We start from the raw sequence: 15,251 nt of genomic DNA on the forward strand, positions 1-15,251 counted from the left end.
TTTCATCCATGGCGCTGATTTTTCCATCGGTGTTATCGATGCCCGGGCGGATGCCATCGATGCACACCTTGGTGTCATCGGTGCCATCGATGCCCAGGTTGGTTCCATCGATGCCATATCGATGCCCAGGTCGGTGCCATCAAGGCCATCGATGCACGTGGCCATGCCATCGATGCCCGTGGCCACGCCACCGATGCCGTCTGCCCCCATCTCCATCCATCGATGCCGTTGACGCCCACGTCGTTTCCATCGGTGTCCTCGTCATTCCTATCAATGTGGCCATCGATTCCATCGATGCCAATATCAATTTCCCGATGCCATCGATGTCTATTCGATCCTTCGATGCCACATCGTTTCCATCGAAACCTATACCGATGCAGTCGGTGCCTCCATCATTGTTATCATTGCTCTGCTTGGGCCATCGACATTTTTTCATATATATTTTTGACGATACCCTCGAGGTCGCTCCATGCCGCCATTGATACCGTCAATACTGACATAGCACCTACTCGCAATGCCCACACCTAAACACAGTGCTCCATGCTTTGGGTTCTTTACTAAAGCCCCGTATTAGCCTATGACACTACATAGTGCCAGGAGCAATGCAAGCATGCTGTCAGTCCATCATCATTCACCATCCAAGACAGCAAGGGCATCCACCTGGGCGCTGGGGAAGGACTGGGCCGAGCACCGTGGCACTCATTGTCACCGGCACGGTGACCGTCCACCACCGACGCCATCTAGCACATTGGTGTTATCCTACTCAGTGCTGGAGAATGCCCAGGCCGAGCAACATTGCTATTGCCACCGCCACTGTTCCACACAGTGCTGGTAGACCTTGGTGCTCCAGAATAACTGGACTGAGTTCCGAGGAATTCTGCACTGGCGTCACGATACATCGAGCCGCTGCAAAGAGGGCCAGGTTCATGAGTCATAATGGCTGTCCTGTACCCAAGGCATTCCCCACCAACACCAGTGCAGGGTTATGACCCTCCACAAATTACTTTGGTAGCGCCAGACATGCTCAGCCTGTCTCCTCTGTACCTGCGCTACCATACCAGGTTACAGAGTTGAGTCAGTCGTTTCCGTACTTCAGGCTATCCCTCGATGACTCCTGAAATCCACGGAGCCATCAACCTTTGCCGGCTCGTCCTTCTGCGATCCACGACGGTTGGTAAGTACTCTACTCTAATCCCGCTTCAGCGACAATCCCATTGAGACCTGTTCTCTAAATCGGGCCATATGGTTCGAAAGGTTCTAGGTCATCTGGTCTTCCAAGAACCGTATTAGTGTCACATATTGCTATTGCCAGCTATGTCGGACACAATACCAAGAGAACCTCTCTACCAATCATTTGCTAGAGAGGTTCCGGGGCGGAACCTCTCTTCCAAATTTTAGTAGAATAAACGCAAGAAGCGTTTATTCTACTAAAATTATTGAACCGCGCTTCCCGGCAAACCCGCCCCGGAAGCCCCTGACGTCACGACCGGCTCTTCTAAGCCCTTTAAAGGGCACTCAACGCTCTGAGCTCGCTCTCTTTGCCCCGGCCTCGACCACGCCACAAGCCTCTCGGGTCGGGTCGGCCCTCCCTGTGCGATCGGCGCGGGCCCATCGGGGCCAGGGGAGGTGGATCCGAACCCAGGCACCCACGAGGCCTCCGCTTCTAAATCAGGCAAGAAGCGTTTATTCTACTAAAATTATTGAACCGTGCTTCCCGGCAAACCCGCCCCAGAAGCCCCTGACGTCACGACGGCTCTTCTAATCCCTTTAAAGGGCAATCACCGTCCAGGCGTCGTGCGCACGAAGGAGCGCAACAAAGGGGCCAGCCCCTTTGTGCGCACCTTGTCAGAGGCTTGCTTGATTATAGATCGTCGCCCAACTCCCAGCTTTCAAGCAACCTCAGACAACAACCACCCAGCTCTCAACACTCAAGCAACCTCAGACAACAACCGCCCAGCACGCAGCATTCAAGCAACCTCAGACAACAACCGCTCAGCTCTCAACTCTCAAGCAACCTCAGACAATAACCGCCCAGCACGCAGCATTCAAGCAACCACTCAGCTTTCAAGCAACCTCAGACAACAACCGCCCAGCACGCAGCATTCAAGCAACCTCAGACAACAACCGCTCAGCTCTCAACTCTCAAGCAACCTCAGACAATAACCGCCCAGCACGTAGCATTCAAGCAACCACTCAGCTTTCAAGCAACCTCAGACAACAACTGCCCAGCACGCAGCATTCAAGCAACCACTCAGCTTTCAAGCAACCTCAGACAACAACCGCCCAGCACGCAGCATTCAAGCAACCTCAGACAACAACCTCCCAGCACTTAGATTCCGAACAACCTCTTAATTAAGCTCAGACATACCCCACCTATTCATCCCCAAGTAAATTCACACTCTACAGTCTTCGACTTTGACTAGACCTAACCTATTCATCATGATCCACTCCCACATTCCAATTCTTAAATACTCGAACTTCACCTCCAATATTATGAGAACAAAATCTATGAACTCATACTACAAATCCCTCATTCCAATTATGACGTCCCCCATCATTCAAATCATAGGATTAATGACATTCTCCATCATGCTCCTGAATACACAATCTCTTCTAAAAAAGGCCACACTACTAGGAGATATTCTCACCGATGAGTCCCCTGACATATGCGCAATCACTGAGACCTGGATCAAGAGCACTGACATCTCCATAATAAATCAACTACCTACAGATTTATATGATATGTTCTCCATTCCAAGACCTAAAAAGAAAGGAAGGGGACTGCTCCTCGCGGCAAAAAAGAACCTCAACCTCTCCCTTCAACCCACCACACCTCCTCCTAAGATAGAAATTGGTCTCTTTAAATCTAAAGACCTTCAAATTTGCTTAACTTATGCCCCCCCCCCCCCCCCCTGGCATTTTGGAAAAAAACCCTTCTCTCCTTGCTGAATACATTACAAAACACATTGACATCAGAATTCCGGCTCTCATCCTAGGAGATCTAAACCTCCATTTTGACCATTCCCCCCTCACACCTGCTTGTGATGCCCCACTCGCTACCCTTAATGCCATCGGATTTAAACAAATTGTCACAGGCCCGACCCACAAGGCAGGCCATACCCTGGACGTTATTTTCACGAACTCTCTCATACACTCGGACCACACCCAATGCACCCCCATACCATGGTCAGACCACTTCCGAGTAGACACTCGCTGCACCCTTAACCGTAACCCACAAGCCACACTCCCAAAGAAAAGAACCATAGAATTCAGAAAAAAATGCCAAACTGAAGATATCATTGAGGCACTCACAGAAGATCTCCATAAATTAGATCTCTCTGATGCCAATTCTGCCTGTCTCTCTTGGCATCAACTCACCAGCTGCATTACAAATCGACTCTGTCCACTACTAACGAAAGAGATCAGTGTGGATAAGAAAGATAAAAAAACATGGTACACCACAGATCTTAGAAATATGAAACGCGAACTCCGTAAACTGGAAAAGAGATGGCGTAGAAACCAAGATCCAACTCATCTACAAAAATTCAAAGCTCTACTCCATAAGTATAGTAGAACAACAGAAGAAGCTAAGAAAAACTTCTACACAGCAAAAATTCATCAGTATCAGTTCAACCCGCATGCCTTATTCCAATATGTGGCTAACATAATTACCCCACCATCAAATATCAAACCAGAAGATGAGGATAAAAATAAATGTGAGAAACTAGCTTCCTACTTCCATGACAAGGTTTCTAATACATGGCGCGCTTTACCTCACCTTCTCCACCAGTATCACTAATACCCACAAGCACCATGATCTCTTCACCCTCTCTCGCTAACTTCGAAACCACGACCCCATCAGAAATTGAAGCAATTCTAAAAAATATCAAACCTGCTTTACACCCCTTTGATGTCATGCCTACTAAAACACTCCTTTCCATTCCGACAAGGATTGCCCTTCCCATCTCCAACATCATCAACAAATCCATAATGTCTGGTGTTTTTCCTACACAACTCAAGCATGCAATAATAAAGCCCACTCTCAAAAAATCGGACCTGGATCCTTCTGAGCCTGCCAATTATCGCCCAGTATCAAATCTTCCATTTTTGTCAAAAATCATTGAAAAAGTCATCAACAAACAACTCACAGACTATCTAGACGATAATCGATTACTCTTCCCATCACAATATGGTTTCCGTAAGAACCATAGCACGGAAACGCTGTTACTATCCCTATCAGACTCTATACTTAAAAACCCTAGATTCTGGTCAGTCTTACGTACTTGCTCTACTAGATATCTCTTCCGCATTTGACACTGTCAACCACAATACCCTGCTTGCCCTCCTCTCACAAATTGGCATCACTGGCACTGCTATACACTGGATCCAATCTTTCCTGAAAGACAGGACATACAGTGTCAAGATGGGACGCCAAATATCGAAACCCAGAAACCTTTTACAAGGTGTACCCCAAGGTTCTTCGCTTTCTTTGACGCTGTTCAACATTTACCTATCTCCTCTATGTCGACTTCTCGCAAAATTGAATCTCAGTCATTTCATATACGCTGATGATGTCCAGATTCTCATCCCCATCAACAACTCCCTCTCTAATGCCCTGAAAACTTGGGAATCAGCCCTGGCTGAAATAAAAAATCTACTCACAGAAAACTTCCTAGCAATTAACACCTCCAAGACAGAACTCCTCGTTATCTCTCCACACAATAACACATCTGTTAACACCACCCACCCATCAATTACAAACCCACCCCAACTGCAGCAAGTCCGCAGTCTTGGCGTTATAATTGACAACCATTTTTCCCTAAAGAAATTCATCTCGGACACAATCAAAAAAGGTTTCTTCAAGCTACACACTATAAAAAGAATTAAACCACTTCTACACCCACAAGACTTCCGGACAGTATTGCAAGCTATAATACTACCGAAACTCGACTACTGTAACGCATTACTTCTAGGGCTTCCTAAAAACTCAATTCAACCATTACAAATGCTACAGAATGCCGCAGCACGTTTACTCACCAACACTCGCCACCATGAACACATCACACCAGCTCTCATGTTCCTGCATTGGCTCCCTGTAGCATCTAGAATTATTTTTAAAGTTCTCTCCCTTATTCATAAATCTGTCCATAACCAAGAAATGCAATGGTTCTCTGAGCATTTTGTTTTCCATACCTCTAAGAGACCAATAAGAAATATTCACCAAGCTAAACTTGCCTCTGCGCCGATTAAACACATCAAACTCGTGGCCACAAGAGAACCGCGCTTTATCCATAGCTGGAATTCACAACTGGAACAAAATGCCCACCGACCTGCGTCTCGAACCCTGCCATCAGAAATTCAAACAAAGTCTCAAAACGTGGTTGTTTGAACAAGCGTTCACTCAATGATCACCTCTTAATCTGAAATGCAGTTTTATGATCTCCTTCCCCCTAGCTCCCTCCTCCTCAGCCCATTAACCTCTTTCGCCCCCAAATACCCGCACCCCTACCCTCCCGCCCGCTCCCTGTTTATGAGCTTTAAATTGATGTTAAAGAAAAGAATAAGCATTATAACAATTAACTACCTGTTTATCTCCTCATCTCCCTCATTGAGTTATATTACCCTTTGGTTTGATAGTTCATAGACGATTTATATTACGTACTCCTGAATTCATTTTTGTATGTAAAGCCTGTTACAATGTTTTTGTTGCTGTCTGCAAAGCCTGTTCTCTGTAAAGCCTGTTGCTAATTTATTGTTCACTGTAAACCGAGGTGATGTATCTTCTTATATGCCGCAGTATATAAAAACCGCTAAATAAATAAATAAATTTGGGATTACATTAGGGCAACCTCCCGTTGTCAGCAATGGGACTCTGTACTGATTAATACTCTAATTTCTGGTTCCTAATTAAGGACCGAAATTCAGATGCATTCGCTGATCTGCTAAACACAAGATTCAGCAAACACTGTCTCAATTGCAAGTCCACCTCGAGACCTGGCAACAGGTCTCGACGTTTTCTTGTATAGCACACAGAAATGCGGGTAAGACTTTTATCGCTCACGCTACCGTGGGAGATTACATGATATCCAGATTACATCAGCCTCGCCAGTTGGACACCTCCTGGTCTCTCAACTTGCCGGATATCAGAGCGGCCACCCCACTTTGTACCAAGGTTCAGGGTACCCCCGGACGCTACAAAGCGCGGGGGAGGGGGGAGGAGTTTTAATTTCACTATTCTTTCTTTCAATAGAAAGTAGTTACTCTCCGCCCATCCTGGACCTCAGAAATATCCATTTTCTTCAGAAGGCGCAAGTAAAATGGTATCTCTCGTCACCATACTTCCATACCACACTAAGTAGGTTGTCTCTGTCCTCTAATCTTTCTATGTGCTTCATGGTGAGTCAACAATATTACCATCCCAAGCTCTGCCTGTTGCACCAGCTTCGGCAACTTGGGTATTTCATTAAATCACTAGCAGTGACTGCTGTTTCTCTACGAAGTAAAACATCATTCACGCTTTTCCTTGCATGGACAGCTACCTAACAACAGTCAATCAAAGCAAGGAGCTCTATCTTCTTCATGACTCACCATAAATCTACTACCTGGGATTGCTATTAACTACCATAAATCCTATATAGCACACTTCTGGATACCACACTCACAACGAACTTCCTGTCCAACAACCGCGCAGACATTCTGACAAATTCCTGTATGTCTCTGCGTGCATACAACATAACCTCGGCCCCTCAATTCTTTCATTGTTGGGCCACGGTATTTTTTCACCATGCACTTGCTCATAGGTCCAAAATTTGCTATGAGTAAGATTCAGTGAAATTCAATTATCAGTAGACCTAAGCTGTTCAACCACTTTTGTCCTTGATCCATATTGCAGATCTAGAACCAAAACCTAGACTGGTCCTGCTCATGCTCGCATTTACTCAGGGTTGCAGAGTTCGCACTAACATCTTCTCACCCCAATATGCATCTATTCTGCTCCATGCAGAGTTTCACATCAACTTCCTGGAGCTTTGAGCCATGAGTTATGCCTTTATGCCTTACAATACTGCCTATGCAACAAACCTTTGTGCATACAGAGAGACAGCATAGTGACAATGTGGTATTTCCAACACACAAGCACGCACAACCTCTTAGCTGTTCTGCTAGGAAGCTGCACAGCTCTGTTCTTGGCCCTTGCTCACTCCATGCATCCCCGGGCCACTTATCTAACAGGCTTACTGAACGCACTAGCAGACCATCTCCACATAAGTTTCCATCCTCTCGGATGGTCTCAGATTATATGTGTAGCGAGGAAAATCTTCTAGTGCTGAGGTCAACCAAGCTTGCCCTCTGCATCTGAATCAAACCATACGGTGGACAGATTCTACTCCCTACACAAGTCTCCAATGTGTTCCCATGGACGCCTTTGCTGCAACAAAGGCCTCTTATATGTGTCTATTTCTATGCCTCTCATAGCCAGCACCCTTATTATGCTGCACCGGGACAGGGTTGACTATTCTTAGACCAATATGCTTTCCCATACTTCTCAATCTATCACACCAGTAACCAATTCGCCTTCTCACAGGTCAGTCTCATATCATGAACTCACTGATGTTCTCAGGTACTGGTAGCGTCTCAAAAACCTTCTACTCATAAATCTTACCATTCAAAATGGCATGATTTACCACATGTTGTATAAAAAGGAAAAGAAAAAGGGTTTTACCCCCTTTATTTCTACACCACTCTTTTCTCTTACTCCCTCGGATTCTGCTCCCCAGACATCCTCCACATGGGTACGCCTCGGTTCCAATTGGCGTACGACTTGGGAGTGGGGATACCCGATTAACGGTTCAACCCGTTCCAAGTCAGCTTACCATAGGTTATCCACTGATTAAGCTGCCTCTATTTTTACTGGTTACAGAATGGGGCCTATATATATTTGTACTTACAAGACTCATGCGTTCCCCGTTCGAGCCTTGCCATTCCTCTCACTTAACAGCCTGGCATGGGAAATTCTTTCCCTCCTAGTCATCACTTCTGTCAACAGGGTCAGTGAGTTCCACACCTTGTTACATACTCACCCGACCCTGTGTTCCTCCGTGACCGAGTGGTTTTATGTACTCAACTTCATATCCTTCTTAAGGTAGATGCAGCATCTCACCTTACTCAGAATATACTCTGCCCACTTTTTTCCAATACCTCTCTCTCACCAGAGTGAGAAGGTTTTCCACTCCTTGGACTGTAAAAGTGCACTTGCATTCTATCTCGACTGCACTACTCTCCATAGGAATTAAACCTAACTCTTTCCTCCTGTGGCAAAAACCAAGCTGTGAGTTCCAATGGGCAAACAGACCTATTCATCCTAATTGATGGTCTGTATCTTTTTTTCCTACTAGCAGGCAGGCATTTCACTACAACATCGTGTGTACCCACACTCTGTTAGGGCCGTACCAGCCTCAATAACTCACCATGGCCGGTGCTGCTTGTACATATTTGTAAAGCTGTGACCTGGAGCTCTCTCCAGACCTTCGCAGCCCATTATCGCTTAGATAAAATTGGCTGGCATGCTTCCATGTTTGGCGAGTCCGTCTACTCCTCTTCTTTTCGGTTTAACTACCCAACATCCTTCCACCAACCCGTTAAGGGTTTCAGGATGCCTTCCTTACCAAATTCCACCCCCGACGTTGCGCCTTTTGCAGGTCCTGGGTGCATTAGGTACACTCTCGGGCATTCTCAGCTCGGTACTCGCCCATATGTGAGGACTACCATCCTGCTTGTCCTGTGAGAAAGCAAGTGTTGCTTACCTGTAACAGGTGTTCTCACAGGACAGCAGGATGTTAGTCCTCATGAAACCCACCCGCCATCCCGCGGAGTTGAGCCTACATATGTTTTATTATTTTAATTTTGCTTGTGCTTTTTGCTGTAAGACGAGACTGAGAGGAGACACCTTTGGTCACAGGGATAATTGCAGGCTGAGCATGCTCAGTGCACTCAGTGTGCTAGCGTCAGTCAAAGCTTTATAGAAACTTTGACAGAAAAGTTTTCCGTAGCAGGGCTCTGTCCACTGACATCACCCATATGTGAGGACTAACATCCTGCTGTCCTGTGAGAATACCTGTTACAGGTAAGCAACACTTGCTTTACTAAGCACTGCTAGCAGCCTTGAGAAATAAATAAATAAAAAAATGCAGGTTTGTTTGTCCCATTGGGAAACAAAAATGAATGTAAACAAAAATGTTCATTACTTTTTGGGGCACCGGCCATTCGTAATTGTTTTCCATGAAACAAATTTACCTGATTTAGTTCATATTCCTTATTTGTTTTAAATGTGTTCACATACCTTCTCTTGTATTTTATGGTAAAGACATTTAATATATTATTTTTTTACTCTATGAATTTTAGTGTTATTGTTATGATATATGTGCTTGATGTGGTTCTATGTGATGCTATCTTTTCACTAGTACCAAAATCTGTAAATACACATGGGAGAGTCTGACCTTACTTTTCTTGTCACCTCCTCTTTTCCTAAGGGACCGCTTGCCATAACTATAGCCCCCAGTTAATACCACAATTCAAATATTGCTTCCACCTTCTCCCAGTGGACTGTACATCCCTCTAGGCTGTCTCTCATTGGCCTCCTCTTATCCTCCTTTTTTAACACTCTCCTTTTCTCCATCATTGTGCTGGAATCTCTCTCCTTCTGTTACATCATTCCTAGAGTTTCTTCTAGGAATGATGCATTAATGCATGTGTGTTTTTTGTAGTTTCTTTGCTAAGTGACAATCAACTTTTTAAATAGTATGGATTAAGATTTCTAATGTGTTGTATGACAGCTTTTTAATAGTGTGAATAGCTGCAACTCTTTCCCTGTCTCCTTTCCCCAGCCCTCAGATATGATGCTAGAGTAGATTCTTTTCTCATTCCAATTGGCTGCTACATAATTCAGATTTTAAAGGGTTTTGTTTAGACCTGGGCTCCTACTTTGGTCAAGAATTGCATTTATAGCATTCTATCTATTGGTCTACTGGGACCTACATATTGGTACTTCACTGTGTTTCACTTTTCCCAAGGCAGAGCTTGTCATAGTTTGTGGCATGTAAGATAGATAGGGGAGAATATGTTTTGTTATACTTAACTTGAATTGCAGTCCATGTTTTGGGCTTGGTAATTATGCGGGCCAACTAAAAATTGGAGAGACCTGCTCTAAAGTACTTATATTTGATAGAACTGTCATTGTTCTTTAGCTCCTCCTAGTGGCCAGTTTATTTTTTACAGTATAAAGTTGTTTAATTGTATTTATCCACTTGAATGCTCAATAAATGTTCACCTTTATTTTTGTATTTTCACTGTAAAATGATACTAGATACTATTTTAACAATATAGGTATTTACTTATAAATCACATGAAAACCATTAAAAATGAATTTTTAGTAATTTTGATATTTTTAACTGCATTTCTTAGATTGTTGCTTTAAAGCACACGTCACAAAATATGTATTTTCTGATTTTGTGTTTCTAGTTGATGACAAGTTGTAATTATATGGTGTAAGTTTTATATTGCAATATATTACATCAGTTTGTGAGCTAATAGTTAAACATTTTCTCATTGTGCTCTTTCTCTAAAGCATTCGCAGTATTTTATTGTGTTTTTTTTCTGTTAATTTACTACAGGCGTAAGGTTGAAATCATGCATACCCATAGTCTTTTTACTCTTCTTGGAGAGAGGCTAATGCTCCATACAAACACCGTGACCATAACAACGTACAACACACTTTATGAGGTACAAAATCTGTAAATTACATTTTGCACGTAAATCATAACCTATTGCTATAAAATTTTGTTGACTAAAACTGACATTTCTATGCTAAATAGACAGGATCTTTTTTTTTAATGGCCAGAATAGCTTTTACAGTAAGAATGATTGAAATTTCAGCTTCTCTCCTTTGTGTTTTCCTTGCCTTCCTACTTTCTATACATCTGAAAAACATGCTACTCAGTTCATGAATCACTCAACTAGCCCTAGAGATTATTTACAAATTACAAAACTTATTTAACAAATCTGTGATTCATAGGGAGGCACTGCAGAAACTCAAACAAATAGATCACAAATTACGGATTAGCCCATCTCGTACGTCGACTTCTGTGAGAAGAAATTTGTTTTTGCCAGTTCAGGTTTTGGGGAGTAAATAAGAGAAATAGATACAAAACTAGAACATGAAGGGCTTTTTTCAACCAAATTCAGACATCTAAAACATTTCTGGAAGAAAAATATTTTCCTGAGTAGATTGATTTAAATCATGAATTATAGTTTTTCAAATCTTGTTGACTGTGAGATTAGCACAGCAAGCTTGCAAATGTTCAACAGAATTACAATGCAGTCCTTATAGAGGAAGCAGCATGGCAGGAGGGAGATTTTTGTGTGGCATGTGGCAAAAATGCCAGGAATTGCCAACCCCTAATATAGATTAATATGCTTAAATGCATTAATTGTATAACTAGATAACTGTGAATAATATATCATTTAATAGATAATGAACTTTTCTGTACTCAGTTTTTCTGGAATTTAAGTACATAAAATTATATTTTAAATTATTCTTAAATAAACAAAACAATCCTCAGTGATTGTATTTCTGGTTAGATATACATAGAGTCAAAATAAGTTGTTAGCTTGAAATGGCCAGACCATCAAGAAACTAGGGTTGATTGTTATTCGATTGATGATGTTTTGTGAGCTCAAGTATAGTCATAAATATCCATAATTTAAATATTGAGCAAATCAGTGCTCCAGTAGGTAGAAGCTATAATATTGAAATTTGACCATAATAAGGTTTAGTTTATGAAAAAATGTTTTAGAATATTCTTAGTTGAAATTAGTCCATGCCCAATGCCAGCAATTACTTTATTTTCTAATTTATTATACCAAATAGCAGAGTCCCGCAAACGATAAGATTCAATATAGTACTTAGGGTGTGCAAACTGGGAGCTGTGAATGACACTGTAGGGCATGAGCATTTGTAGGCCTGAAGAGAAACTAGTGGCCTAGAGTAATGACAGCCATTTGGGCCTGAAGAAGAGTTGGTGATCTGGACCAGTAGTAGCCACATGGGTCTGAAGAGGAGGCTGCTGGTCCAGAGTAACAGTGACTGAATGTGCCTAACGAGAAGCTTACAGCCTGTGCAGGCTAGCAGATGGAGGGGGCTGATGCAATAGTAAGGTGAAGGGGGGGGGAGATATAAAATAGATAGGATGAGGGAAGAGAGAAACTGATGGGGCCGGGGGAAAAGAGGGACATTGGTGAGTTTGGGGGTCTAATGAGTAGGGAGGGGGGGAACTTATGGGGGTAGGAGAGAAAGAGGGAAACTGGTAGATTTGGGAGGGACTGCTGGTGGAGGAGATGGGAGGTGGATGGGGTAGAAGGAAAGCAACTGGTGAGATGAGAAAGTGAGAAGATGCCCAACCATGCTAGCAAAGGCCAGCTGGTCCAGCTAGTCGAGCTCAAATAGCCTTTTCTGGAGAGAGCCAGCCAACCGATAAGATGTTTGTGTGTGTGTGTGTGTGTGGTCCCCTCTCTCTATATCTTGTGGTATGTATCTCTCTCTCTCTCTTTCTTTGCACTGTCTCTTTCTTGCTTGATGCCTGGAGATGTCTGTCTCTGCTTGTCTGATGTAGAATGTCATTCCCTTGGGGCAGGGGGATTTTGGGTGTGATGATTTCTATCTTTCTTTGCCTTTTTGGTGTAATATGTTTGCTCTTTTCATCAACTTAGAGAAACAAAACTTGCTGGCAAAATTGGGATTTTCTTTTTTCTTGCCTGGACAAGGGACTCAGCTGCATAGATCTTCCATCTATGAAGCTCTTCTAGTCTCCTGGAACCCCTGTTTATCCCCCCTCCCCCACAAGAAGATAACGTAGGGACTTACTTCAAAGATATAGTCAAACAAATTCTTCCATTTGTTTCTACTACACCAGTCCAGAATGATTGGTTTAGTCCCTCACCCAGCTGATAGAGGCAGAGAACATTTGTTTGTTTAATTTTGAATTTGTGATATCACTACTAAATCCATTGAACATAGACTGGATTGAGCCAGAATTCTCTGCCTCCAGTTTATGGAGGAAGAAATGATAGAGCAACAGTATTTATCTTTTCTGGCATATGATTTGAATTAAAAAGAAAAAAAGAAATGTTTGGGCCAGGCACCTGTAATATTTACAGAGTAGCAAACCAACATTTTGTTATACTCCTATTGCCATTAGAGGGTTATTGGTTGGGCCAATTCAGATCATATATATATATATATATATATATATATATATATATATATATATATATATATATATATATATTAAGCAAAGGAGGAAGAACTAGTTCAGATGGGTACATGTGGGTCTTAAATATTTATATATGTATTTTTATGATGATATCACTCATACAGTTTACTAATGTGAGGGCTTTCTCATTCAAATATTGCATAATAAATTTCTTGAATGGTCTCCCTTTTACTTTTCATGTTGTGGTCACTTAGATACCATTAAAAAGGTGATTGCTCATCGAGGGCGATAAATCTGTGGAAGAGCCCAGTGTTGCCAGATGAGCGGTTTTCACGCCCAATTGGGCTGATTTTTCTGAGCGTGTGAGGGACATTTTTACCTTTTTAGGCTGCCGAATTTTTTTTTTATTATTTTGGTGTGTTGTGGTTTTTTGGCTTCTTTCTGGAAGGGTGCTATGATAGCTGGAAGGCATATTTTTAGTTGTGCTTTGTTGTCTCTTCCTGACAAACTGGTGTCATTTTGAAGCTTGAGTGTGAAATGGAGCTGCGCCTGTGGGGAGGAGAAGGGGAAGTGAGTATCAGGCAGCTTAAGTTTGCTTTGCTCATTTTGAGAGTCATAGGATGGATATTACAAGTGGACACTTCTTTATCCATCTTATGTCTCCCATCACCCTATGTTCTCTCACCCTAGCTTGATGGACTCTATAATCGAGTACCATCAAGCTAGGGCGAGAAACATAGTACACATTTTCAACTTTGTGAGACTTTCCTCACTCCAAATGATGTCAAATCTTCACCAAGGTATACTGTGCTATTCGTATGTCTCACTCTCCATGAGAAACTGTCCCCTAAACCACCACCACCACCTCACCTCGACCTACAAAGATTTAAATAGTTGCACACTGTGAGGGCCTCTCTCTCTCCCCCTCCCTACTCCACTCCTCTCCCGTGTCCTCTCTCCCATCCTCCCCTCTTCCCTTCCCAAACCCAGAAATGGCCAAAATGCAATTCTAAAAATGTATCGTGAATTGCGTTATGGCACTTTCGGGCATATCGCACAGCTTAACGCTAAGAAAAAAAGTGTAGTTATTTCTGGTGTTAAAACTCTGCGATAGCATGCGTTATGCTATCGCACTGTGTGATATTGCCCCTCATTTTCATAAATCTCACCCAGTCTCCTCCCTGATCCCACCCCTTCCAAAAATTTGCATTCATGCCATGTGCTACTGTTATCGCATTGATGAATGACCCTGTTAAATTGGGAAGATTGCACTAACTATAAACCAGTGGCTGATAGCCCTTTCGTGTCTAAGGTATTTGAAATAGTGGTTTCTAAGCAGCTATCGATGTACTTAGATGAGATAGATGGTTTGGATATATGTCAGTTGGGATTTAGAAAGGATTTTACTTCCAAAATGGCGCTTGTGGCAGTTAATGATTGTCTCCTCCGATTAAGGAATAAGAGTATTTTTGCTTTATTGATTTTTTGGATCTAACTAGTGCATTTGATTTGGTAGGTCATGCGATTCTGCTGACTTGGTGCTGACTTTTGGGGATGGGAGGATTCAGTGGATTGAATCTTTTTTTTATCAATAGGTCTGCAATGGTAAAATTGGATAGGGAATGCTCAGATCATTTCTAATTGTATAGTGGTGTTCCTCAGGGTTACTTTTATTTAATATTTTTTGCAACCTTTGGATGATCTCATTTGTTCTTTGAGTTTTGAGGTATTTATGTATGTGGATGATGTTCAACTAGTGTGGCCTATGGAGAAAGACTGGAATTTGTCCTTGTTAGTGCAAGAAGGTCTTGAGAACATTGTGAATTGGATTCTAAGGAATAAATTGATCCTGAATGGAAAAAAAATTGGAATGGATGTTTTCCCCCTAAAGGAGGCTGTTACACCTCCTGAATTTCTATTGATTAATGGAGAGAAAGTCAAACTGTCTTGTAGGGTTAGAAATTTGGGAGTGGTATATTATGATGA

The 15,251-nt window shown here is 42.6% G+C and overlaps 1 protein-coding gene across 4 annotated transcripts in view; it reads left to right on the forward strand.

The window, feature by feature from the left end:
* NBEA (neurobeachin) overlaps positions 1-15,251 on the forward strand; it is a 2,460,099-nt gene that overhangs the window by 464,035 nt on the left and 1,980,813 nt on the right. For all 4 annotated transcript variants that reach the window (XM_029602688.1, XM_029602690.1, XM_029602689.1 and 1 more), the window contains one exon: positions 10,668-10,776. In XM_029602688.1, coding sequence (XP_029458548.1) covers positions 10,668-10,776 — 109 coding nt within the window. The remainder of the gene's footprint in view (positions 1-10,667; positions 10,777-15,251) is intronic.

This window comes from Rhinatrema bivittatum, chromosome 5 (assembly GCF_901001135.1).
Source record: "Rhinatrema bivittatum chromosome 5, aRhiBiv1.1, whole genome shotgun sequence".
NCBI lineage: Eukaryota > Metazoa > Chordata > Amphibia > Gymnophiona > Rhinatrematidae > Rhinatrema > Rhinatrema bivittatum.